At 47.3% G+C, this 26,617-nt stretch overlaps 2 protein-coding genes across 2 annotated transcripts in view; both read left to right on the plus strand.

Moving 5' to 3' along the window:
- The first annotated feature begins 5,801 nt into the window (after positions 1 to 5,801).
- On the plus strand, positions 5,802 to 20,817 carry Elp6 (elongator acetyltransferase complex subunit 6). Its single transcript, XM_042281746.2, has 7 exons — positions 5,802 to 5,958; positions 7,994 to 8,072; positions 11,486 to 11,556; positions 12,363 to 12,481; positions 14,501 to 14,702; positions 18,705 to 18,851; positions 20,547 to 20,817. The coding sequence occupies exons 1-7, from the start codon at positions 5,905 to 5,907 to the stop codon at positions 20,673 to 20,675; spliced, it is 801 nt and encodes a 266-aa protein (XP_042137680.2). The 5' UTR covers positions 5,802 to 5,904; the 3' UTR covers positions 20,676 to 20,817.
- Positions 20,818 to 21,058: 241 nt separating this feature from the next.
- The window catches only part of Scap (SREBF chaperone), an 80,812-nt gene continuing 75,253 nt past the window's right edge, over positions 21,059 to 26,617 (plus strand). Inside the window, exon 1 of the mRNA XM_076577147.1 lies at positions 21,059 to 21,183. The gene's annotated coding sequence lies outside the window, so the exon portion shown is untranslated. The remainder of the gene's footprint in view (positions 21,184 to 26,617) is intronic.

Below are 26,617 nucleotides of genomic sequence, written 5' to 3' on the forward strand. Positions count from 1 at the left end.
TTGTCCTCTGACCTCCACATGCACACGGTGGTACACTCACTCCCTTAATAATCATAATAATGACAATTGTGCCAAGCCTAGAATCAAATTCATTTAATCCCTGCACTAGGAATGAAGAGTCAGGCAAATCTCTATAAATTCAAAGCTGGCCTGGCTTACATAAAGAGTTCCTGGCAAGTCAGGGCTACATAATGAGACTCTGTCTCAAAAGCAAAAATAATCCCCATAAAATGAACTGGAGTTACTCTAACATTCTCTCTCATGCTTTCTGAGACTGTCACATCTCAAATATATGGCTATTTATAGCAGATCCATGCACCCAAGGTTGTCATCTAGAGATTGGGGTAATCTCTGGTGTATTGCAGATGTAATCCAGGATGCTTAGGGTATGAGGGACCCATAGGCACATTGAAGAGTTTGACACATGAGGAAAAGGAATTGAGGTTTAAGCCACAGTTCCATAGGGTTATATTTTGGGGGACCTCCAAAAGAAAAAAAAAAGCAAAAATAAAAGCAATTGCATTTCTGCATATTACTGACAATATAAAAAAACGAAAACTTAAGGATACTATTCATGGTATGGTATTTGTGGTATGGTAATCCCAGCACTCAGAAGGCAGAGGTAGGTGGATCTCTGTGAGTTCCTGGTCTACATTGTGAGCTCCACACTGGCCAGGGCTACACAGCAAGGCCCCTGTCTCCAGAAGTCAAGAAATAAACAAAACAAAAACCAGGTAAGACTGGAGAGATGGCTCATTAGTTGAAAGAGAGTACGAGTACTGCTCCTAGAGAGGACTGGGGTTCAACTCCCAGAACCACACTGGGTGGCTCACAATTGCCTGTAACTCGCCGGGTGGTGGCGGCGGCGGCGGCGGCGGCGGCGGCGGCGGCGGCGGCGGCGGCGGCGGCAGCGGCGGCGGCAGACATCTTTGATCCCAGCACTTGGGAGGCAGAGCCAGGTGGATCTCTCTGAGTTCAAGACCAGCCTGGTCTACAGAGCAAGTTCCAGGAAAGGCGCAAAGCTACACAGAGAAACCCCGTCTCGAAAAACCAAAAAAACAATTGCCTGTAACTCCAGCCTTGGTTCCAACTCTTCTTTTCTGTGGGCACTGACACTACTGTGCACAGACCCATACATATATACATAATTAGGAATATAAAAATAAAATCTTTTAAAACAATAGAAAAAGAACAAAACAAAAACCTGGTAGATTAATTTGATAGTTTTTGACATTGTTTGTGTTCAATAGAATAGAGACCTAGCTGTGAGTACCAGGCCAACTCCTGGGGTCAGTTGTTCTGGAATAGTCTTTGTGCACTGTGAAGATATGTTGCTCTCACTGGTTTAATAAAGAGCTAACTGGCCAATAGCTAGGCAGGAAGAGGTTAGGCGGGAGAGCCAGACTGAGAGAATGCTGGGAAGAAGGAGGGGGATCACCAGGAGACAAAGAGAGAAGCAAGATGAACTTGCTGTGGGGGTCGGGGGGAGGTACCAAGCCATGTGGTAATACAAAGATTAAAAAAATATGAGCCGGGCAGAGGTGGTGCACGCCTTTAATCCCAGCACTCAGGAGGCAGAGCCAGGCATATCTCTGTGAGTTCGAGGCCAGCAAGCTCTAGGACAGGCACCAAAACTACACAGAGAAACCCTGTCTCAAAAAAAAAAATTATTGCCGGGCGGTGGTGGCACACGCCTTTAATCCCAGCACTCGGGAGGCAGAGGCAGGCGGATCTTTGTGAGTTCGAGGCCAGCCTGAGCTACCAAGTGAGTTCCAGGAAAGGCGCAAAGCTACACAGAGACACAGAGAAACCCTGTCTCGAAAAACCAAAAAAAAAAAAAAAAAAAAAAAAATTATTAAAAAAAAAAACATGGGTTAATTTAAGTTATAAGAGCTAGTTAGTAACAAGCTATTGGCTGAGTATCTATAATTATTAATAAGTCTCTGCATGGTTATTTGGGAGCTGGCTAGTGGGACAGAAAAATCTGCCTACAGTCAGTGGTTACTTTTTCTTTTTAAAATTTTTCGGGGCTGGAGAGGTGGCTCAGCAGTTAAAAGCACTGGTTACTGTTCCAGACCAGGATTCGATTCCTAGCAACCCTCTAACAGCAGTCCCAGGGGATCCAGTGCCCTCTTCTGAACTTCAAAGGCACTAGGCATACATGTGGGGCAAAACATCCATACACATAAACATACACATAAAGTAATTTTTGTTTTTTTTTTGTTTTTTTTTTTTTGAGACATGGTTTTTCTGTGTACACCCCTGGCTGTCCTGGAAATCACTTTGTAGACCAGACTGGCCTCGAATTCATGGAGACCTGCCTTCCTCTCCCTCCTGAGTGCAGGGATTAAAATATGTATCACTAGGCCTGGCTCAAAGAGCCCATTTTTGGCTATAATTCTAAATCATTTTGACTCAGAGAAGTAGGCCTTGATTTCCACCCCAAATGCAGAGGTTCAGATCAGTCATTTTGTTCCTTATCTTAATCTTGTAGCTTTTGCAAAAATATCCAGGCCAAAGTTATACACAGCTGTGTTTTACTTTGAGTTTATAAAAACATTGCTTCATTTACATTTCACCTGAACTAAATAGAATGAAAAAACAAAAATAAACAAAGAGCAAAAATTCACTTAAATGCCACACACCTTTTCCAAATCCTGTTAACTGTCTTTCTCTTGGTAATGGGCCCTAGGCATGCTATTTCCACAACTGCAATACAGCTTAGCTTGACTTTGGTGAATTTGTTTTTCTCTCATGATCAGTAGGTTAGAACAAAACTACATGATTTAAGCAGGACCCTCAGGGAAGGCTTCCAAGATACAGTGACATCTGAACCAAAGACCTGAAGGAGTGACTTAAAAGCAACTGAATATTTGGCAAAAAGAATCATCCCAGAAAGAGGGACTTCAAAGCAAAGACCCCGAGGGTGGGCATGCAGGGTGTATTCCAACCAGACTTTCTTTTTTTGTTTGTTTTTTCAAGACAGGGTTTCTCAGTGTAGACCAGCCTGGCTTGGAACTAGCTCTGTAGACTAGGCTGGCCTTGAACTCACAGAGATCTGCTTGCCTCTGCCTCCCGAGTGCTGGGATTAAAGGCATAAGCCACCACCGCCTGGCCAGACTTTCTTTTTAAAAATGTGGTGCTCCATGCACAGTGGTGCATGTCTTTAATTCCTGCACCAAGGAGGCAGAGGCAGGCAGATATCTGAGCTGGATGCCAGCCTGGTTTATCTAGCAAGTTCCAGGACAGCCAGTGCTACATAGACTCTGTCTCAAGGGGGAAAAATTGTTGTATGTATGGGAGTTTTGGTTACATATACATCTCACCATGTGCATGCCTACTGCCTAAAAAGGCCAGAAGAGGGCGCTCAATTGCCTGGAACTGAAGTTACAGACAGTTGAGAGTGGTCCTGCAGGTGTTGGGAATTGAAGCTGGGATCCTTTGGAAGAGGAGCCAGTGCTCTTAACTGCTGAACTGTCTCTCCAGCCCCAACCACAATTTCTTAGTGAGGTCAACTCTGACAACTTCTTTAAAACCCCTTATCCATCTTTTGCTTTCCTCTACAGTACCTACAGAGAATGACATTTTTTGTTTTGTTTTTTTCTTTTCTCTCTCTTTTTTTTTTGTTTTGTTTTGTTTTCTTGTCTTCTTGAGACAAGGTTTCCGCAGTGTAACAGCTCTGGCTGTCCTGAAACCCAATTTGTAGGCCAGGCTGGTCTCAAACTCACAGAGATCTGACAGTCTCTGCCTATCAAGTGCTGAGATCAAATGTGTGCGCCACCACCACCTAGTGAGAAAGGGCGTTTTTTACATTTATTTTTATTCCTTTCTAATTCTAATTATTTCTTTTGAGATTATTATTACATCATTTCCCCCTTCCTTTTCCTCCCTCCAAACCCTTCCATATATCGCTCCTTGTCTTTCACATTGATGAGGTCCTTTATTCATTGTTGTTATATGTATGTATGTTTGTGTATATATTCATTATTTTTTTTTTCTTTCTTTCTTTCTTTGTTTTTGAGACATGGTTCACTGTGTAGCCCTGGTGGCTGTCCTGGAATTCCCTCTGTAGACCAGGCTGGCCTCGAACCCAGAGATCTACCATCCGATCCCTTTCTTGAGTGCTGGTCACAGATGTAAGCATTGTGGCTCGCATGGAAATGGATTGTGGCAATCAGGAGCCAAGGAATACTGTTACAGCTCAGATGGAAAAGTATTCTGGCAGTCGGGAGCCAAGGAATACCACAAGCTATAGCAAGCATACCAGCTTACAGGCCCTGCTCCAGGGAAAGGCTTCCCCAATGTAACATCTCTGCTCAGGAAGGGGGCTTATTTCCCCTTGAAGTTGTTACAGTTCTGCTCTGGTTTCCGAGTAACAACTCTGCTCAGCTAGGGGAATCCTTCTCTGCTCAGGGGAAAGAAGGTCTCATACAAACTTCATTCAAGAGATTTATTGGGAGGAAAGAATCCAGGAGAGTGGCTGCCTCAGCCAGGGTGGAAGGCCGCACAGAAAAGGGCAGCTGCAAACAGAACAGGTGCAGGACTCATATAGGGCTTCTTAGGTGCTCAGGGAGTGTTTGGTTTTCTGCTCAGGGACTGGTTACTTTTCTGCTTAGTTGATCAGGCCAAACTTTTTTTTTTTACTGTCCCTTTTTGGCCATTTGGCTCTCTTTTCAGGCCCAGGGCATATTTCTTTCACTGATTCTGATTCTAGGTGAAAGTGTGTTTCTCTGGCACTGGTTTCAGGGTCAGGTTGTATTTCTTTGGTTCTGGGTTCAGGGCTAAAGTATTTTTTTCCCCCACTGGCTCTGATGTCAGGGTGGGTTTCTTTGGCTGGCCCTTTTACCCTACACGAGGTGTGATTAACAGTTTGTTTGTTTTTTTTTAAAATGTTGTTTTTGCTGTAATGGGGCTGAAACAGAGTTTCCCACATCTTAATCAAGTATATCTCTAACCCCTGCTTTGCTTTTGGAGGGGGGCAGAAGAAGGGAGGGCTTCATTCATACACACAAAAACAAAAAACCCACTATGTGTATGAATGTTTTGACTGCATGCACCATTTTTATGCCTGATGCCCTTGGAGGACAGAAGAGATATCTGATCCCCTGGGACTGGAGTTACAAAGGGTTATGAGTTGCCATGTGGATAGTGAGACTCAAATCAGGGTTCTCTGAAATCTGAGCCCTCTTAAAATTTTTGTGTATGCTGCGTGTGTGTGTGTGTGTGTGTGTGTGCGCGCGCAGAGGCCAGAAGAGGGCGTCGAGTCCCCTGGAGTGAGAGAGACTTAAAAGCTAAGTAATCCAATGTGGGTGCTGAGACCCAAAGCCTGGTCCTACGTAAGAGCAACAAGAAGTTTTAATACTGAGCCATCTCTCTAGCCCCTCGTCATTTGCTTTTATACAAAGAACTTTTCAGAACGTAATCCTGTGCTGGTAAGTTTTGTTTCCCGCTTTCTGCTTAGATCCCGCTGGCGGCTTCCCTATATGTTCCATGGATCTAGCCCCAGTTTGTGTGCAGCACACGAGGAAGCCTTCTACAGCCACGTGGAGAGACCAAGACCCGGGGTCGGGGGTGGGGTGGGGAGCCTGCTCAGTGAAAGGAGGCAGCTTGCTCGTTCGCGCTGAGCCGCGCTGAGCCGCGCGGGAGTGCAGCCCACACGCGGAAGCGAATCTCCTGAGCCCATTGCTGGAATGAGGGATCGCTCTACGATTCCGCATCTCTGGGGCACGAGCTCACGCGCTTGCGCAGCAGCATCACAGGCCCAGGCCTGATTGGCTGACGCGGGGCTGTGGGGTGGGGTCACGCACGCGCACTTTCTCACATGCGACTAAGGAAGGTCTCGTGGGTGTTGTTCTTCGGCCTTCATTCTCGCTGTAGAGCCCTAATTTCTCATCCCAGTTCACCATGTTCCCGGAACTCAACGACCTTCTCAGCACCACCCCAGACAGGACCGAGCAGGTAAGATGTCGGGCGGCCCGGAAGGGGGCGTGTCCCGGGAGCGTGCGAGAAGATTGCATCCGGAATGCCGCGCGCGCGGGGCTGGCGCGTCTGCCGTAAACCCAGGGCGCCTGGGAGTTGTAGTCTGCAGAGGGCTCGCCGGGGCTGAGGTTGGATGCTTGGGCCTGCGTAAGATAGACTTCTGGGCCGTCCCGCGTGTTCTTAGCGTCCTTGTCCGCCGTTTCCAGCCCCCGGGACCCTGTACTCCGTGCCTTCCTGGCGCCCAGAAGTGGTTGCAGGGCAGGCTCGAGAGGAGCCTCTTACCTGCCCGGAGTCTCCCTCCACCCTGGAACATTCGACAGGTTGCATGGAACGCTGTTACCACTCTTCTTGGTTCTGATGGTGTCTAAGAACTGTTAACATCTGGTTGCGCTAAGCATTCCGCATAGCCCGTCCACTCTGTTTTACTCAGCCACCTCACTCTCCAGCGGAACCTCGAAGTCCTTCACATTTTCACGTGGAGGATACCTCCCCCAGAGGTGTATCCGTCTTATTCTATAATTTGCAGTGAACATACCACGTGTGGAAAGCCTTTTATGACCCCTAGGGTGCCAGGCAAATTGGGAGTTAGAGTAGATTCTTGTAGGTTTTATTAGCCCAACAGTTCTTGTCTCTTCAAGCCTCCAGTTAGCCCTGGCTGCTCTGTGAGTTGCTAGGGCATTTCCCAGGTCCACAATAACAACAGGAAATTACTGCAGTGGGTGGGGAAGGTACTGCAAGGCTGGCAGTGGGATTTGGCATTTCATATGTAGGGAGGGCCAGGGGGACACAACTGAAACTCAGAGACATTAGACACGTTTACCTAAAGTTGGCACGGCACTGAGATCCTGATGTTCTTTTTTTACGTGCAGAAGTAGAAATGGCTGGAGCAGGTAGCTCGACACTGCAGAGACTTTTGTTTGTTTGGTTTTTTTTTGTGTTTTGAGACAGGGTTTCTCTGTGTAGCCTTGCCTGTCCTGGAACTCGCTCTGTAGACCAGGCTGGCCTTGAACTCAGAGATCCACCTGCCTCTGCCTCCCAGTACTGGGATTAAAGGTGTTCACCATCACCACCCAGCTAATAATTGATTTTCTTATTTTTTTTAACAACCTGTATTTATTATTTTTAATTATGTATACTCATGTTTGTATGTGCATATGAGTGCAGGTGTCTGTAGAGGCGTTATTAGATCTTTCTGGAACTAGAGTTAGAGGCAGCTGTGAGCTGCCTGGTGCTGGTATTGTAATATTTTAGAAACAGCAGGAAGAGTCACACCATATAACAGAGCCCATGTAGGAGGTTTATTGAGGGGAAGGGGAAAAGGGACAGAGAAGGGACAAAGACTGGTCCCTGGGGAGGAGAGGCAGGGAGGGGGGGAAGAGAAAGAGGGGAGGTGTACAAGGCCCGCCTTTTATAAGGAAATGTAGTGAATATGCACAGGAAGTGCTCTTAGTGGCTGCAGCTGAGGTAATCCTGTCAGCACCCTAGGGGTAGGCCAGTGCAGATGCCTAGATGCTAACAGGTATGAGGAGCCAAATCTTGTACCTGCAAGAGCAGTATATTCCCTTAGCTTGTAAGTCATCTCTCCAGCCCTGATTTTTTTCTTTGGTTTTTAATCTTTGTGTGTATGTGTGTGTTCCCACTTTTGTGTGTGTGAACACGGTTGTACACATTCCCTGGTTGGATGTGGTGGTCATTCCTCTTACCTTGTTTTGAGACTGTTCACTTCATACACTGGCTGGCCCAAGAACTTCTAGAGGTTCTCGTCTTTGCCTCTGTCTCTCTGTAGAGAACCTGAACTTCTGGGTCTGACTTTACTCGAGTTCTGGGGATTCAAACTCAGGTCCTCATGATTGCACACCCACTGAGCCGTCTCCTCAATTCTGTTAATTTTGTGTATATATCATTAACAAACAGCTGTTTCAGTACAGAAATGTACATAATTGACTGGATTTTCTGCCGGGGTTCACCTCTTCACAGCAGGTCTAATTTACCTTATGTCCTTCTTAACTTTCAGGGGAAACTGACTCTGCTCTGTGATGCCAAGACAGATGGCAGCTTCCTTGTGCATCACTTCCTCTCCTTCTACCTCAAAGGTAGGCAACCCCCTGATGCGAAAGAAAAGGAAACTCGGGTCTGGAAAGATGGCTCAGAGGTTAAGAGCACTGGCTACTCTCTCAGAGGACCCAAGGTCAATTCCCAGCACCTACATGATGACCTTCAACCATCTGTAACTTCAGATTAAAACAAAAATCAGTAATTGTTTAGCTAGACATGGTGGCACATATCTTTAAAACCAGCACTTGGGAGGCAGGACAGTCAGGGCTACTCAGAGAAACTCTATCTCAAACAAACAAACAAAATCAAGAAAAGGAAAATTGCCGGGGGGCGGCGGCGGCGGCGGCGGCGGCGGCGGCGGCGGCGGCGCACGCCTTTAATCCCAGTACTTGGGAGGCAGAGCCAGGTGGATCTCTGTGAGTTCTAGGCCAACCTGATCTACAAAGTGAGATCCAGGAAAGACGCAAAGCTACACAGAGAAACCCTGTCTCAAAAAGAAAACAAAACAAAAAAAAAAAAAGAAAGAAAGAAAAGAAAAGGAAACTCAGGACAGCTAAGAAAGTACAGAGGAAAAGCCCTAAGGAAACAACAGGAAGAGCATTGGCTAGTCTTGGCTTTGGTGTTGGGTGATCAGGAGGCTCTTCCATTAGGGAAGAGGTTATTGAGGCATCATTAGACCCTGCCAAAGAATGGTGTGTGCCCATCAGGTCTCAATTCCACCTTCCCTTCTGCAGCAGCTCCCTTCTCTATCTGCTGTGTGGTAGCCACCACCTCTCTGGAGTCCTCGTGTGGCCTCCTGACTCTGCTTTCTTAGCTGTTGTGTGTTTAGTCTCAGACCTCCTAACTATGAGCATTTTGTCATTGCAATAGCTGCTTCCTGAAGAGCATGGCCGCTGCAGTTTACATTTGGAAGTAGGTTAGAAAAGTCTCCTTCTCCGTTATGATGTGGTGGTGTTATTATGAGACTGACTCTTCTGTAGCCCAAGCTAGTCTTGAACTTGTTATGTAGCTGAGGATGACCTAGAATTTCAGATCCTCCTTTCTCCACCTTGAAAGTCCTAGAATTACAGATGTGTGCCACCATGCCTGTTTTTTTTTTTTCAGTGCTGGGATCCAGCTTAGTGCTTCATGATACCAGGCAAGCACTTTATCTACTTAGATACATCCCCAACACAAGACTCATTCATTGTTGGATTCTCCCTGAGGAGTACTTGCCAACCATGGTAATGAGATAACCTTTGGTATGCCTGGCTGTACTAATTTACAGCTTTGAAGTGTTTTTTTTTTCCAGAAAAGCAAAATAATGTGTGGATGAATTATTAGAATGAATAAGGCTCAGTTAAGTAGCTGGAGTTTCTTGGAGTCTAATTTCTGGTTATATAACACTGTTTATCAATTGTATTTCTGTGTATAAATAGTAAACACACAACATTGAAGAAGAGATATAATTTACAACAGAATAAAATTAAGCTGTGGAGGTTGTGCATTTGGTAAAATGCCTGCCATGCAAGCGTGGGGACCTGAGTTCAGATCTCCAGAATGTCCATAAAAGCTGCATGTGGTGCAGATCTGTGACCACAGCACTGGGGGGAGCAGAAGAATTGGGTAGGTCTCTGGAAGCTCAGGAGCCATCCAGCCTAGCCAAGACATGAGCTCCAGATCCAGTGAGAGACCCTGTCTCCAAAAGTAAGATGGAGAGCAATTGAGCAGGCCACCTGATGCTGACCTTTGGCCTGCACACATGCATATGCATACACAGTACTTAGGGGCCAGGGCATAGCTTAGGTGATTAAGACCACGGCCTGATGACCTCCTGAGTTCAGTCCCCAGGACCCACATGGTGGGAGGGGAAAACTAATTCCCACACATTGTCCTCTGTCTTCCATATTCACACCCTGGTACATGTACACAGTCTTCCTTTCCCCAAAATAAACAATAAGTAAATGTAATAACCAGACAATGTATGGAGATGCAATTTATCGGTAGAACTGGGTTTAATTCCCAGTCCTAGAAAACAAAAGGAATAAAGTACATCTTGGCTTGGTAAGATGGGTCAGCAGGTCAGAGCCCTTGTCACACAAGCATGGCACCCTGAGCTCAGTGTTTGCAGCCTGTGTGAAGGTGGAAGGAGAGAACTTACTCCACAAAGCTGTCCTCTAACTTCTCTGCGTACACATCACACATACATACAATAATAATTTTTAATGAGTCTTAGGGACTTGGGGTTGTAGCTCAGTTTGTAGATAGAGTGTTTGCTTCATGTATGTGAAGCCCGGGGTTGAATTCCCAGCACCATATAAACCTAGTGTGGTAGCTCATGCTAGTAATCTCAGCACTCAGGAGGTAGAGGCTTGAGGATTAAGAGTTCAAGGTCGGAGGCTGGGGAAATGGCTTAGTAGTTAAAAGTACTGGCTGGTTTTCCAGAGGACACAGGTTCAATTCCCAGCACCCACATAGTGACTCACAAGTGTGTAACTTCAGTTCTAAGAGATCTGATGCCCTCTTCTGATCTATAAGGGCACCAGACATGGACTTGGTACACAAACATACATTCAGGTCAAACATCCATATACATATAATATTAAAAAATAAATAGAGCCGGGTGGTAGTGGTGCCTGCCTTTAGTCCCAGCACCTACTATCTAGGGAGGCAGAGGCAGGTGGATCTCTGTGGGTTTAGGGCCAGCCTGATCTACTGAACTAGTTCTAGGAAAGCCAGAGCTACATAGTGAGACCCTGTCTTGAAAAACCAAAAGAAAAAAAAAAAATAGAGTTCAAGATCATCCTGGGTTATATAGAGAATTGAAGACTAGCATGTGCTACCTGAGACCCTATCTCAAAATAAAGATGAGGGGTGTGGTCATTTGATTAGGTATGGCCCCCATAGACTCATTTGTTTGAATGCTTGGCTTGTAGGGAGTGGTACTATTAGGAGGTGTGACCTTGTTGGAGGAAGTGTGTCACTGTGGGGGCAGGCTTTGAGGTCTCTTATATTTTTGGTTGTGAGCCTAGCCTTTAACGGCTGAGCCATCTCTCCAGCCCGCTTTGAGGTCTCATATATGCTCAAGCCATGCCCATTGGGGGGACACAGTTTACTTCCTGTTGCCTGTGGATCAGAATGTAGAACTCTGAGTACCATGTCTGCTTCCTGCTGCCTAGCTTCCTGCCATGCTGACTACTGAACTACTGAAACTGTCAGCCAGCCCCAATTAAATATTTTCCTTTATAAGAGTTGCCGTGGTCATGGTGTCTCTTCACAGCAATAGTAACCCTAACTAGGACAAGTGGGGAGATGCATCTTAGACTGAAATTAAGCACAATCATGTCAGGGTACAAGGCCTCTGGGTGTTGTCTAGCCCTACCTCACTGCTTCTGTTTCCAAGGAATGAATTATTCATGTCTGGGTGTAAGCAGAGGATTTGTTTAAAAATTCACTTTATTTTGTTTTCTAGCTAATTGTAAAGTCTGCTTTGTGGCGCTCGTCCAGTCCTTTAGCCACTATAATATTGTGGGACAGAAGCTGGTGAGTATTTCAGCCCTCTGTGGTGACATCCCTTCTCAAGAGCATGTGTCGTGCATGGGCTGAGGCTGGGCTTTTCTGTTTGGGCTGTGGAGAACCTAGCAGAGGAGGGTCTAAGGAAATCTCGGAACCATGCACCCCTTATTGAAAGGATTAAAGCAGAGCCTGGGCGTGTTTTTTTGAAAACCTATAGAACCACACCTAGTGTTTGTAAATGACAGCGAATCAAATCCTTCTACTGGTTGTGACCAGTTAAGGTTTTCTTGCCTAGCTGAGTGTGGTAGCCCATGACTCCAATCCCAGCACTCACACTCAGGAGGCAGAGGCGGGTGGATCTCTGAGTTTTGAGGCCCACCTGGCCTACAGAGTGAGTTCTAGGACAGCCAGGGTTACACAGAGAAACCCTGTCTCAGGGAAAAAAGAAAACTCAGAGTCATCCTCTACAACATTTTTTTTTTTTTTTTTTTTTTTGGTTTTTCGAGACAGGGTTTCTCTGTGTAGCTTTGCGCCTTTCCTGGGACTCACTTGGTAGCCCAGGCTGGCCTCGAACTCACAGAGATCCGCCTGGCTCTGCCTCCCGAGTGCTGGGATTAAAGGCGTGCGCCACCACCGCCCGTCCCTCTACAACATTTTAAGTCAAGGTCTGCTTGGGATACGGGAATCCTTGTTGTAAACATCTGAAGGCAGACTGGGAACAGACGGGAACACTTTAGCAGGGTTATGTCTTGTACCCTCCTGTTAGCTATGTAGTTCCTCTGGAAGTTTCCCCGCAGGGCACAGTACTTCACTCCGTTTCTTGTCACCTGTAGGGTGTCAGCCTGACAGCAGCGCGGGAACGTGGGCAGCTTGTATTCCTGGAGGGCCTCAAGTCCTCAGTGGGTCTCTTCTTCCACACTCAGGAGGCGCCTCATCCCCTGCAGTTCCTCAGGTGAGACAGCTGTGTGTGCGACTCCTTCTGCTTGTTGTGGGGGAGGGCGGATGTGGCTTCAGGGATGAGACACTTCCTTGGGTTGCTGCGTGTCAGAGCCCTTGGCTGTTATTGTGAAGCCGGTGGTAGATGGTGGTCCCCAGTGCTATAGCAAGTGTCATTTGCAGCGAAGAGTGGCATAGTGAGATGCTTTGCTGTTTCTCTGGTGATGACTCATGCAGAAGCTAAGGGTTATGGCCAGTGACCTGTGTGTATAAATACAGTGTTAATGGAACATGGCCACATGCTTGTCAGCTCATTGTCCCTGGCTGTTTGGCTTTATAGCAACAGATTGGATAGCTGAGGCAGAGAAATGACCTGCAAACCCAAATGTCTCTGATGTGACTCTATACAACAGCAGCAGGAAATGCTGCCGTCTCATTTGGTTTCATCATCACAGGTCTAGACTGGCTGTGCTGTGCTTTTCAACCTTCCTAAACATCAGCCCTGATGTGGCTGCTGTTCTTTCTCTCTCACAGAGGAGTCCATGGAAGATCTCTCCCCACTGCCCAACTCTCTCAGATACACTCTTACGCAGTGCTAGAATGCCTGTGTGTGTGTATGTGTGTGTGTGTGTGTGAGAGAGAGAGAGACATCTTCCTTAGCACCCTGACCTTGGTTTTATCCTCTGACTACAGTGGCTCATTATACTGATCTCAGTGTGTGTGCTGGTCTCCTCATTAGTGAGGATAGCCCAATGCCAAGGGGAAGGGTGGTTGCCCTGGGCACTATGCCCCATCCCTCCTCTCACTGCTGGGAAGTGACTGCTTGCAGCTTCCGTGGGGAAGGTGGAGGTGGGTTGGTCACTGTGTGTCAGAAACACTATACCAGCAGCCCATAGACTGCCACCCTCCCCAAGACACCTCAACTGCTGTTCAACTTCTGCAGCAACTCGGGATCTCCTGGGAAGGCTCTTTAGCTTGCCCAGTCTGACTTACTCTTGTAGGTGCCATCGCTCTTGGATTGAGGCTGTAGGTATGGGTCTCTTCTTTTAGTTCATAGCCTTCTTCTGAGACAGTCTCAGTCTTCCCCAGGCTGGCCTGCAGCTTGCTGTTGTCCTGCTCCTATAGTAGTTGGGACTATAAGCACGGACCAGCATGCCAGGTAGCTATGATATCTCTTCAGGGCCCTGATGTTCATTTTTTTGTTTGTTTGGTTTTTTTATTTTTTTTTTTTGTTTTTGTTTTTTTTTTTGAGATAGGGTATCTCTGTGTAGTTTTGTTGGCTGTCCTGGATCTCGCTCTGTAGACCAGGCTGGCTTTGAACTCACAGAGATCCACCTGGCTCTGCCTCCTGAGTGCTGGGATTAAAGGCGTGTGCCACTGCTACCCAGCTGTTCATTTTTTTGTAGCCTCTAAATTTTACCTATGTACCCAGTAGGCCTCAGAAAGTACTTGAATTGGAGTAAAGTAAAACTTCTTTGTGTGTGTGTGTGTGTGTGTGTGTGTGTGTATGTGTGTGTTGTGTATTTTCTTTTCCAGTTCTTTGCCGCCTCCAGCCTTCCCTGGTGCCACTTTGTCCCAGATAAACATTTGTAGAGCCGGGCATGGTGGCACATGCCCATAATCCTAGCACTTGGGAGGTGGAGACAATAGGTAGTGAATTCCAGGTCAGTTCTAAAGTGACACTCTGAGAGGAGAAGAGAAGAGCTGGGGCTGTTTGCTTGGTGCGCATGAAACCCTGGGTCTGCCGCCCAGCACTGCATGAGACCCTGGGTCTGCCACCCAGCACTGCATGAGACCCTGGGTCTGCCACCCAGCACTGCATGAGACCCTGGGTTTGCCACCCAGCACTACATAAAACTAGTTGTCATGTATGTGAGGAAGCATTCAGGATGTGGAAGGACAAAGATCAGAAAATCAAGGTCACCCTTGATTTGACTGCATAGTGAGTTCAAGGCCAGCCTGGGGTTCATGAGACAGTCTCAGAACAAAAAGCATTGTGGAGTGAGCTCTGGTGACTTTTTTCCTGTGTCTCTAGGGAGGCCAGTGCAGGGAACCTCCAGTTGCTGTATGAGTTTGTACAGGACACCCTGAAGCCTATGGACGGCGGGGAAACGCCGTGGAAGTACCCGGTGCTGTTGGTGGATGACCTCAGTGTGCTGCTGAGCCTGGGCGTGGGGGCAGTTTCTGTGCTGGACTTCATGCAGTACTGCCGCGCCGTGGTCTGCTGTGAATGGAAGGTATCAAGGGGCTGCTGCTGGTCTTCTGCCGAGGTCTCTGAACCCAAACTGTGTGTTGGGCTTTCTCGGTCTGTTTGCTTCGAGTTTGGCTTTCCTTTGGCCGACCCAGAAATTCTTTGTTCCACCCTTCCTGCTTTACCCTACTTGGCAGTGCTAAATAATAAACCCCTCGAAATTAAAGGCTGACCCGGCACTGTGGGACATGTGCTGTAGTCCTTGCCTGTGTGCCCGTGGGCCCTTTCTTAGTGAGTTTTGAAGATCAGTTCAAGTCATGACTGTAAACTCCTTTATGTTTTCTTTCCTCATAGGTGAATTCTGGGGATTGAGCCTAGAACCTTTCACTAAATTACTTTAAAAACAGCAAAGTAGGGTTGAGGATGTAGCTCAGTTGGCAACATGCTTGTGTAGCATGCTTGAAGACCCAGGTTTGATCACCAGCACTGTATAAACTGGGTTGGTGATGTGTGACTGTAACCTCAGCATTTGGAAGGCAGAGGCAGGAGGATGGAAGTTCAAGGTCATCTTCAGCTACATAGTGACTTCCAGCTAACAGGTCACACATGGAGTTCAGAAAGGTCAAATGTGGCTGTATCCATGCTGTCACATGTCTGTAACCCCAGCCCTTGGGAGGCTGTGGAACAAGGGTCGTGAGTTTTAGGACAGGCAAAAGCACTTGCTGCACAAACCTAGTGACCTGAATTTGAGCCCCAGAACCCACATAAAGGTGAAAGGAGAGAACACACTTCACAAAATGTCCTCTGACCTTCACAGGTGCACTGTGTGTGCCAGTACCCTCTCACACACCCCTACAGGCTCATAAAAAACTTTAGGAAGAAAACGAAACAACTGAGTGAGAGGCTGAACAATGGTAGCATATGTTTATAATCCTCAAACTTCAACTTTGAGGCCAGCCTGAGCCACATAGTTCCCGGCCAGCCAGGACTACGGCAAGACCGTGTCTCAAAGAAGAAAACAAAACAAAAACAGATATTGGATGAGTGAGGCTGGGTATCTAGTGCAGTGCCTGGCCCGCAGTGGCCGCTTTCAGTGGGTGAGGACGTGGCCTGGCCTGCAGTGGCCACTTTCAGTGGGTGAGGATGTGGCCTGTACGAACTTGTGGACGTTGTATGAAGAGACCAGACGCACAGAGCACAGAACAGTGGTAGAGAGAAGTTGAATGTGTTGTCAGGGGTGTGACCGACCGATCGTGCGACTGGATGCACAGTCCTGCCCGGAAGCTGTGTTCAAGGGACTGCTGAGACTATCTTGGCTCCAGTCACAGGGCCAGGATCCAGGTTAATGAGAGAGAGAGATGTGGAGCGGGAGATGGAGGGGTGAGGAAAGAAAGAAAGAAGGGGTTGAGAGTCAGCGTGGAAGGAAGGGAAGGTAGGGGGCATGAAGACCATCTGTTTTGCCAGACTAGCGACCAGTAAGCTTCAGGGATTCCCATCTCCACATTCCTAATGCTCCACAGTGCCATGGTTACACGTGCACTGCCTGGCTTTTTCTGAGGCAGGATCACATATAGTCCAGGCAGGCTGACTTTGAACTTGCTATGTAGCCAAAGGTAACCCTGAACGTCTGATATTTTTCCCTCCACCTCCCAAGTCCTGGAAACACAGATGTGTACACCACACTGGCCTCACACCTGCCTTTTTATTTATTTATTTTTAAAGATTCTTTTATCTTGCTGGGTGGTGGTGGCAGCAGCGGTGGTGCACGCCTTTAATCCCAGCACTTGGGAGGCTGAGGCAGGCGGATCTCCGTGGGTTCTAGGCCAGCCTGGGCTACTGAGTGAGTTCCAGGAAAGGCTCCAAAGCTACACAGAGAAACCCTGTATCTAAAAAAACAAAAAAAAAACTTTTATTTTTTTATTTATGTGTGTGTCTGTGTAAGTATGTGCATGTGAGTCTAGGTGACCTCAGAGGCCAGAAGAGGGCATTGGATCCCTTGGAGCTGGAGTTACATGCAGACATGATATGGGTGCTGGGAACTGAACTTGGGTCTTCTGCAAGAGTAGTTACATACTTTTTTTTTTTTTTTTGTTTTGTTTTGTTTTGTTTTGTTTTGTTTTGTTTCTTAATGTAGCATTGACTGTCCTGGAACTAGCTCTGTAGACCAGATTGGCCTCGAATTCACAGAGATCGAACTACCTCTGCCTCCAGAGTACTGGGATTAAAGGTGTGTGCCACCACTGCCCAGCCAGTTACACACTCTTAACTGCTGAGCTACCCCAGCCCTCACATCTTAACTTTTAAAAATCCTTTTTGAATACTAATAGCCTGGTGTTTATGGAGGCTGGAAGAGAGCATTGGACCACTGGGACCTGAGCCACAGACAGCTATGGGTCACCATGTGGGTGCTGGGAATTGAACCTGAGTCCTCAGGAAGAGCAGTTAGTGCTCTTAACTACTGAATCATCCCTCTACCCCACCCTACCCCCTTTAAAGACAAGGTCTTTCTATATAGTCCTGGCTATCTTGGAAACTCACTGTGTAGACCAGGCTGCTTCTGCTTCTTGGGTGCCAGGAACAGGTGTGGACCTCCATGCCTAGTTCACACTTGATTCTGCGTGGGTTCTAGGGGTCCAACTCAGGTCCTCATTCTTTCACAAGGAGCACTTTGCCTACTTTCACCAGCCACTGTGTTTTAGTTTTTAGTAGTCCCTGGGAATTGAACTCAGGACCTTGTACATGCTGAACGTGTGCTAAATTAAGCTGCACCTGTAATCCCAACCTGTCAGTTTTTACCCCCATATGGTGCCAAGGTCAAATCTAGGGCCTCAAGCATACTAGGTAAGTACTCTACCACTGAACTATATACCTCAAAACTGTCACTTTTTGTTGGGGTAGACCCTCCATTTCTTTTTTTTTTCTTTTTTTTTTTCTTTTTGTGGTTTTTCGAGACAGGGTTTCTCTGTAGCTTTGCGCCTTTCCTGGAACTCAACTTGGTAGCCCAGGCTGGCCTCGAACTCACAGAGATCCGCCTGCCTCTGCCTCCCGAGTGCTGGGATTAAAGACGTGCGCCACCTAGACCCTCCATTTCTGTTTGGCTAATTTTGCTTAGCCATCAGGACTCCGGTCATGTGTCCTTCCTGTCTCCCCTGTGAGATCTCCCTACCCTATGTCTTTTCTTGCTGGTCTTGTCTCCCTAGATTATCAGCATCTTTCTATCTCCAGGGCCCTTTTCCATCCTGTATTAGCTGGTCTACAGTGAGTTCTTGGGAACTCTGGACTGACTGAACTGCTTGGCAGAATAGTGGCAATTAAGTGAAGTCTTTAAAAATAATAATTTGGCTGAGTGGTGGTGGCGGCGGTGGTGGTGGCGGCGGTGGTGGCGGCGCATGCCTTTATTCCCAGCACTCAGGAGGCAGAGGGAGGTGGATCCTTGAGTTCGAGGTCAGCCTGGTCTACAGAGCAAGTTCCAGGACAATCAGGCCTACATTGAGAAACCCTGTCTCAAACACCCACCATGAGGAGAATACATCCTGCTGAGTGGTCTGAGTCATCAAAGCCACCTAATCCTGTGAGCTGAGGGCCTGGCCACTGGATTCTGCAACAACTTAGTCAGCAGCAACTTAATCTGGTAGTGGGGGCATGAATATGCCCCAGACAACTTTCAGGAGTCCTTTCTCTCTTTTCACCACTTGGGGTCTGAGGGTTGAACTAAGATCATCAGGATTGATGGCAAGTGTTTTTACCTGCTGAGCCGTCTTGCCAGCCGGCGGCAGCGGCATAATATTCAGGAAGAGAATGAGCTCCTAGGATGAGCTTGCTTTCAGATGAGTTGAGTTGGAAGGGTAGGTTGGACTTGCTGGAAAGTGTCCGGTAGATGATTGGAATTAGGGTCCTGGAGCCCCTTAGGGGTCCTTCTTAGGAAGAAGCTGTTGTAGCAGGACAGGGGCGTGAGCTGAGAGAGGATATGCAGAGACTGGGTGTGGAGACGCCGAAAGCCTGGCCCCCACTGGGTAAGGAACAGGTTTCCATCTTGTGTCTGATGCAGGGAAATGTGGTGGCGCTCGTGCACGACAGCGAGAATGCTGGGGATGAGGAGAACGACGTCCTGCTGAGTGGCCTCAGTCATCAAAGCCACCTAATCCTGCGAGCCGAGGGCCTGGCCACTGGATTCTGCAAGGATGTGCATGGACAGGTATACAGGCTGAGCCGTGGGCTGCTTCGGGTAGAAGGGAAACCTTGGGAGTCCTGAGTTTTTTTGTTTTTTTTCGAGACAGGGTTTCTCTGTGTAGCTTTGCGCCTTTCCTGGGACTCACTTGGTAGTCCAGGCTGGCCTCGAACTCACAGAGATCCGCCTGCCTCTGCCTCCCGAGTGCTGGGATTAAAGCCGTGCGCCACCACCGCCTGGCTTGGGAGTCCTGAGTTTTGTGAATGTGAGTCAGTGGCCTGCACTAGGCGGCATACAGACTCTTGGAGCAGGAAACACTTTTCCTAGTGGTCTCATCTGTGGCCAGAATTCTGAAAAGGAGACAGTTGTCTAGAATGGATTACAGCTGTACTATCAAATAACAGCAGGATTCCTCAGTTATACTATAGCAGTATCTGCATTTTCTGTTCAACATAGTGCCTTTAAAAATAAAGACTTGGGGGCTGGCAAGATGGCTGAGCAGATAGGGTGCTTTCGGCAGAGCCTGGCAACTTGAGTTGGATTTGGGAACCCACATGGTGAAGGGAGAGAATGACTCCCACAAGTTGTCCTCTGACTTCTCTGTGTGTTTTAGCGCGCACACACACACGCACACACACACCACAAATAAATTAATGTAAAAACTTTAAGCAGGGCTTGAGAAATGGCTCAAGGCTTAGGAGCCAAGAACACTTTCTGCTCTTTCAGAAGACAGGGATTCAGTTCCTAGCCTGCACATCTGGCAGCTCACAACCACCTAGAACTCCAGCTCCAGACCATCTGACACTTTTTTCTGGCCTTCACAGGTACCCGCACTCACATGCACATATACATAATTAAAAATACATTTCTGGGTCTGGTGGTGCACACCTGAGGCAGAGGCAGGTGATCTCTGTGAGTTCAAGGCCAATTTGGTCTATATAGTGAGTCCCAAGCCAGCCAGGGCTACATAGTAAGATTCCCCCCTCCAATCTCAAAAAAAACAAGACAGTAACAACAAAAGCAGAATTAAAAATAAATCCAGCACTTGGGAGGGAGAAGCAGGCAGATCTCTGTGAACTTGAGGCTACCCTTGTCTACATATTGAGCTCTAGGCTAGCCAGAGTTACATGGTAAGTCCCCGTCTTAAAAAAAAAAAAATTATCTAGGCGTGGTGGTGCACACCCTTAATCCCAGAGGCAGGTGGGTCTCTAAGAGTTCGAGGCCAGCCTGGTCTACAGAGTGAGTTCCAGGACAGCTGGGCTACACAGGGAAAAAAAAGAAAAGAAAGAGGGCTGTGGAAGGTAGGGGAAACTTCCTAAAGGGAAATACATGAAAATACTTGACTGCTTTTTTTGTTTGTTTGTTTTTTGAGACAGGGTTTCTCTGTGTAGCTTTGCGCCTTTCCTGGAACTCACAGAGATCCGCCTGGCTCTGCCTCCCGAGAGCTGGGATTAAAGGTGTGCGCCACCACCGCCCGGCTACTTTACTGCTTTTCTTTGGAGGACTTTTCCCTTTTCTATGGGAAGCAAGCAAACACAGCTGCTGTAATGGAGAGGCAGGCCTTGATTTTCTGTTGGCTGGTAATGTTTATTGTAGAAGTTGGTCCCATTACATATGACACGTCTGCCTGAGCTGTGCCTCAGTGGAAGGTAACCAGGAGGCCTGGGATTCCCAGCGGAGCAGGGACTTGGTGGTGCCCTTCATTCTTCTCCCTCTCTGCAGCTGAGGATCCTCTGGAGGAGGCCGTCACAGCCCACAGCCCAGCGGGATCGAAGCCTCACTTACCAGTACAAGATACAGGACAAGAATGTGTCCTTTTTTGCCAAGGGAATGTCTCCTGCTATTCTGTGACCTGATTTGAAGACAACTAAAGTGACTTTGGGTGGTTTTGGGTGTGGAAGACAAAGCAACTGGGCAGGAATGGACCTTCAGACCTTTGGCACACTCTTCAGGCTGGACTGCAGTTCCACTGGGACCGGGAGGATGGAATGGTGCTGTGAGGGTGTGGGTGCCTTTGTTCCCCTGGTCTCTGCGCAGGAAACACAGTGAGGAATCTACATGTGGCTTCTACTGAGAGAGGCTGCGTGGTGAACCCCAGCAGAATGGTCCTTTGGAGCATCGCATGTAACTCACCTGCTGTTTTTGGTGGCTGTGCCTTTAAGAGCCACTGCAGGTAGAATGAAGCAGCCAGGAAGTTGTCATGAATGGCAGCCTTCCTGACTGACAACTAGGATAATGATGACTGGAATAAAGAAGATTCCCACACCGGCCTTCCTGGGGCTCGTCTCTTTTATGTTTCCTTTCCATCTTGCAAAGGGGCTTTTCCTCGAAGTCCAGTGAAAATGGGCTTGGAGAGGAGGTAAGGACATCCGAGGCCTGGAGCAGGCTGTGGATAATTGAATTGAACTCCACACTTTCTGGCCTGCATTTCTGGAGACCAGGGGCGGGTATCCCTACCCCCATCCACTGAAGGTGTAAACCTCCTGCTTTTGCCCATATGCTGGGTCCTAGCCATCAAGAGCACAGCACCAGGGCCTTGGTCATGTGGGACTCTGTAGGGCACAGGTGAGTATGGCTTGAGAAGGGTAAGGAAGTGTCTTGGGGCCAGGCTGGAAAGGCCTTGGTGAGTAACTAGCAACTTTCCTTTGAAGATTGTGGGGACAAGAGGAGGGAGTTCTTGGAACCAATGGGTGTGTGTGTGTGTGTGTGTGTGTGTGTGTGTGTGTGTGTGTGAGAGGGGAGAGGTGTTTGGGGGGGGTAGTTTGAGACAAGGTCTCTCTGTGTAGCTCTGGCTAGCCTGGAACTTGCTGTAGCCCAGGCTGGCCTCAAGCTCACAGAGATCCCCCTGCCTCCGAGTGCTGGGTTACAGATGTGTGTGCACGGGCTAAGAGGAGGGAGTTCTTATCCCAGCATCCTGCAATGGCCACTGGTGCCACCTAGCTTCTTAGTAAAGGTCACCTCAGAGGAAGCACAAGGGACATTCCCTAAATGAGGGCATTGTTTTTACATGTAAATTATTTAGTGGCAACTAGTATAATTAAAAACTGCAGATTGTGTGTGTGTACATATATATGCACCATGTCACACAGTGTGGTGGTGGTCAGAGAACATGTTCAGGAGTTTTCTCCTTCCACCATGTGGGTTTCAGGGATCAAACGTGAGTCATCAAGCATAGAAAGCACCGGAGCTGTTGACGGCCCCTCCTTTGCAGTCTCATTGGCCTGTTGGTTGTGGTTCACGGTGTTCAGGGTGGTGCCTCAGTCCCTGTTCTGTTGTTGTGAAGAGACACCATGACCACGGCAGCTCTTAGAAAAGAAAGCATTTAACTGGGGGCTTGCTTTCAGTTTCAGAGGCTTATTCCACGATCATCACGGAGGGTCCGTGTGGCATGCTTGTTGCTGGAGCTGAGAGCTATATCCTGGTCCACGGGCAGAAAGAGTGAGAGGGAAGGAGGGAGGGGAAGGGAAAGGGAGATGGGGGAAGAGGAGGAAGGAGAGAGAAATTGAGCTTTTGAAACCTCAACGCTCACCCCAGCAACACACTTCCTTCCTTCAACAAGGCCTTAACTCCTAATCCTTCTAAAGCTTTAACAGTTCCACTCCCTGGTGACCAGCAAGATCACCTGAGCTGCGCCTGAGATTACCAAAACTCCTCAAGCACATAATAGGTGATAATGAGTGAAGGCATTGCTCTCCAACACAGACTCTGTTGTCCCTGTCAAATGCTGGGCCTTGCCAGCAGGAAAAAACTGGAGAAATTCAGTGGTGCGGTTGGCTTGGCTCAAGTGGCGGTGGACTTCTGTGGAGCGCATGTGGATCCCACTGGACTAATCAGTGATGAGGTCTTGAAGATGCTCCACTTTTCAGGGAAAATGTGCAGGGTCTGGCTGCCAAAGAGAAAGCTGTTTTGTTTTCTAAACAGAGTCTAACTATAGCCTAGGCTGGCCTTAAACTCATAGCAATGCTCTTGTCCCAACCTCTTGAGTCTTGAGTCTTGATTTATGGCATCATACCTGGCTATTTATTTTTACTTTTTACTTATTTTGGATTTGAGACAGGTTCTTTCCGTGTAGTTGTGGCTGGCTTTGAGTTCACTATGTAACCCATGTTGGTCTCGAACTCTAAATCCTCCTTTCCAGCCTCTTGAATGCTAGGCTTAAAGGCTCTGTCACTCATCTCTGATCCCATTATTTACTTGTTTTAGTTTTTTGGGTTTTTTTTGTTGTTTTTTTTTGTTTTTTCGAGACAGGGTTTCTCTGTGTAGCTTTGCGCCTTTCCTGGAACTCACTTTGGAGACCAGGCTGGCCTCAAACTCACAGAGATCTGTCTGTCTCTGCCTCCTGAGTGCTGGGGTTAAAGGTGTGTGCACCACACTGCCTGGCACTTGTTTATTTATTTATTTGTTGGCAGAGTCTCACTATGTCACCACTGCTAGTCTGGGATTCGCTATTTAGACTAGGCTGGTCTCGAACTCACAGAGAACCATCTGCCTCTGCTACCATGCCCAGCTATTTAATTTGATGTGAATCCCTAGTGCTGGCATAGCCGGAAAAGGGGATTGAATCCCCATCAGCTGGAGTTGCAGGCGCTCATCAGCTGCCACGTAGGTACTAGGAACCAAACCTGGGTCCTCAGCAAGAGCAGCTAGTGCTTTTAACCACTCAGCTACCTCTGTAGCCCATTTATTTTAAAATAGTTTATTTCAAGCTGGGCATGGTGGCCCAATCCCTGGGGGAATAGAGGCAGGCAGATCTATTAGTTCTAGGTCAACATGGTCTGTCTACATGGTGAGTTCCAGGCCAGCCAGGGCTACACAGTGAGATCCTGTGTGAGAAAACCAAAACATTATAATCTCAAACAAATAAACAAAAACCCAAAGATTTAATTTTTGGTCATAATTATCTATATGCATGTGTTGTCTGTGTGAGGGTATATATACATGAGTGCAGGTGTCTGCTGAAGCCATCTCATCCCCCAGAGCTGGAGTTACAGTTGTGAGCAGCAGCCTGGTATGGATATTCTGAACGAAACTCAGGTCCTCTGCAAGAGCAGTATGAGCTCTTAACTGGTGGGCATCTTCTACCCCTGATTCCATCTATTTGAAATCTCCAGAAAGAGCAGATATTTAACCTCTCTGGACCTCAGTTTCATCATTTAAAAAGTGAGAAGATGGGGCTGGAGAGATGGCTCAGTAAGAGCACTGTCCGCTCTTCCTGAGGACCTGGGTTCAATTCCTGGCACCCACATGACAGCTCACAACTGTCTGTAACTCTAGTTCCGGGGGATCTGACACCCTCACACAGATATACATGTAGGCAAAATACTAATGCACATAAAATAAAAATACATTTAAAAAAAGTGGGAAGATAATAGTTCTTATTTCATGGTTTTATTTTTATTACATTTACTTATTTATTTTGTGTGTGTATGTGTGTGGGTTTGTATGTGCCACAGCACACATGTGGAGTTCAGATGACAACCTGTGGGAGTTGGTTCTCCCCTTCTGTGCACCCCAGGAATCTAACTCGGGTCTTCAGGCTTGACAGCAAGTACCTCTACCTGCTGAGCCGTCTCAGTGGCCCAGTACTTTTTACATTTATCTTATTTTATGTGTATAGATATTTTGCTGCATGTATATTTGTACACCATATGTGTGCTTGATGCCTGCAGAGGCCAGAAGAGGGCACTGGGTCCCTTGGAACTGGAGTTACTGGACAGTTGTGTGTAGCAAGTCTTTCTCCGTCCCACCTGCCAGCTCCCAAATAACCACACAGACTTATGAATTAGGAAAGCTTAGCTTAGGCTTGTTTCCAGCTAGCTCTTACAGCTTAAATTAGCCCGTATCTTTTCATCTTTCACATGGCTTGGTTACCTTTACTCCCCATGCTGCTTCCTCTCCGTTTGGCTGGCGACAATGCCTTTCTTCTTCTCAGAGCTCTCTGTCCAGAAGTCCCTGCTATACCTCCTGCCTGGCCATTGGCCATTTAGCTTTTTATTAAACCAGTCACAGTGACACATCTTCACACAGTGTAAAGGAACATTCCACAACAGTTGTGAGCTACCACGTGGGTGCTAGGGAACCTGGGTTTTCTGGAAGAGCAGTGTTCTTAAATACTGAGCCATCTCTCTAGTTCAACCCACCCGACCCCAGTATTTTATTTATTTATTTTCGCAGTACTGGGGACTGAACCTAGGGCTTCACACATGCTAGGCAGAACTCTACCAAGGAGCTATATCCCCAGACCATATTTTTTTTTGTTTTCTTGAGAAAGGCTCTAGCTAGTCTAGTCTAAATGGCCTTGAACTTACAGTGATCCCCCTGCCTCTACTGACTGAGTGCTGGGATTATAGGCTGGAAATTGTCTTGTTGTATCCTTGGTATACAACAGATGGTGAAATCCTGCTAGGAAATACAGACGCTGAGTGAACATCAATGCAGCATTGAGAGTTGGAATATTTTTAAGTGACTGTGTAACAGTAGTTACAGTGACTGCCACTTACCGGAATCAAGGCATTGTTGTATTCATGTTCTGTTTTAATTTCTTTCAAAAGCCTCAGAGGGTGGTGTTCTTGATAATGTCCTGGGCCTTGGCTTGTAGATTAGTTTCCTGAGGTTAAATAGATTCTCTCAGCCACAGAGCTGTGGCTTCTTTCTGAACTGGATTTGAAACCAAGGAGCCTTGTCCTGCAGCAGCCATTTTTGCTCATTTATGTTGCCAATTGCTATCACCTTTTTTGGCAGCAGCAGCAGTGGTGGTGGTGGTGGTGGTGATGGTGATGGTGGTGAGATGCTTTTCAAGATAGGGTTTCTCTGTGTAGCCTGGCTGGCCTTGAAATCACAGATCTGTCTACCTCTGCCTTCTGAGTGCTGGGATCATAGGTGTGCATCCTCATGCCCAGCAAATGTTCTCTTTAGATCCGTGGTTCTCAATCTTCCTAATGCTGTGACCCTTTGATATTGTTCCTCATGTTGTGGTGACCCCCACCCATAAAATTATTTTGTTGCTACTTCCTAACTGTAATTTTACTACTGTTATGAATCGTTATGTAAATATCTGATATGTAGGGTATCTAATATGCTGCCCCCAAAGGGGTTGTGACCCACAGATGAGAACCACTGCATTAGAGGTAGTTTCTAGATAGAACAATCTTCAAGTACAGAGAAGGAGTCTAAGGATTGAGTTCAATTGTAACACTAGGCACAGGATGGAAATGTAACTACTGGGATTAGCAAGTGTTTGGTGAGTAAGTGTTCCTGTTCCATTTAGTTTGTTTGTTTTGGTTTTTCAAGACAAGGTTTCTCTCTATAGCCCTCGCTGTCCTGGAACTCACTCTGTGGCCCAGGATGACTTTGAACTCAGAAAGTCACCTGCCTCTGCCTCCCAAGTGCTGGGATTAAAGATGTGCACCACCACTGCTGGGAAGAAAATTTTTTTTTGAGACAGGGTTTCTCTGTGTAGCCTTGGCCATTCTGGAACTTGCTCTGTATACCAGGCTGGCCTTGAACTGAGAGACCCTAGTGCTGGCATTAAATGTATATGCCACCACTGCCTGGCTTCTATTTAATTTTTAAAAACTTGAATTCGTTTCTCATGGAGACCAACCTGAAGTCAGTTTGAACTTTGCTTGAATTGTTATATGCACAAATTAAAATCAGATTATCTGTAACTTATTGGAAATGCATAAGCAATAAGATGGATTGTCAAGAGCCAGCTCTCGGGAAGCAGAGCCAGGTGGATCTCTGTGAGTTTGAGGCCAGCCTGGTCTACAGAGTGAGATCCAGGACAGGCACCC

Source organism: Peromyscus maniculatus, chromosome 7 (assembly GCF_049852395.1).
Source record: "Peromyscus maniculatus bairdii isolate BWxNUB_F1_BW_parent chromosome 7, HU_Pman_BW_mat_3.1, whole genome shotgun sequence".
In the NCBI taxonomy this organism is placed as follows: domain Eukaryota; kingdom Metazoa; phylum Chordata; class Mammalia; order Rodentia; family Cricetidae; genus Peromyscus; species Peromyscus maniculatus.

What these genes read in the sequence shown, in the direction of transcription:
- Elp6 (XM_042281746.2), top strand. Translation starts at nt 5,905, where the DNA reads ATGTTCCCGGAACTCAACGACCTTCTCAGCACCACCCCAGACAGGACC. An exon ending in CCTCTCCTTCTACCTCAAAG is followed by an intron (nt 8,073 to 11,485) that starts GTAGGCAACCCC and finishes TTTGTTTTCTAG; the next exon opens with CTAATTGTAAAGTCTGCTTT. An exon ending in GCAAGGATGTGCATGGACAG is followed by an intron (nt 18,852 to 20,546) that starts GTATACAGGCTG and finishes CCCTCTCTGCAG; the next exon opens with CTGAGGATCCTCTGGAGGAG.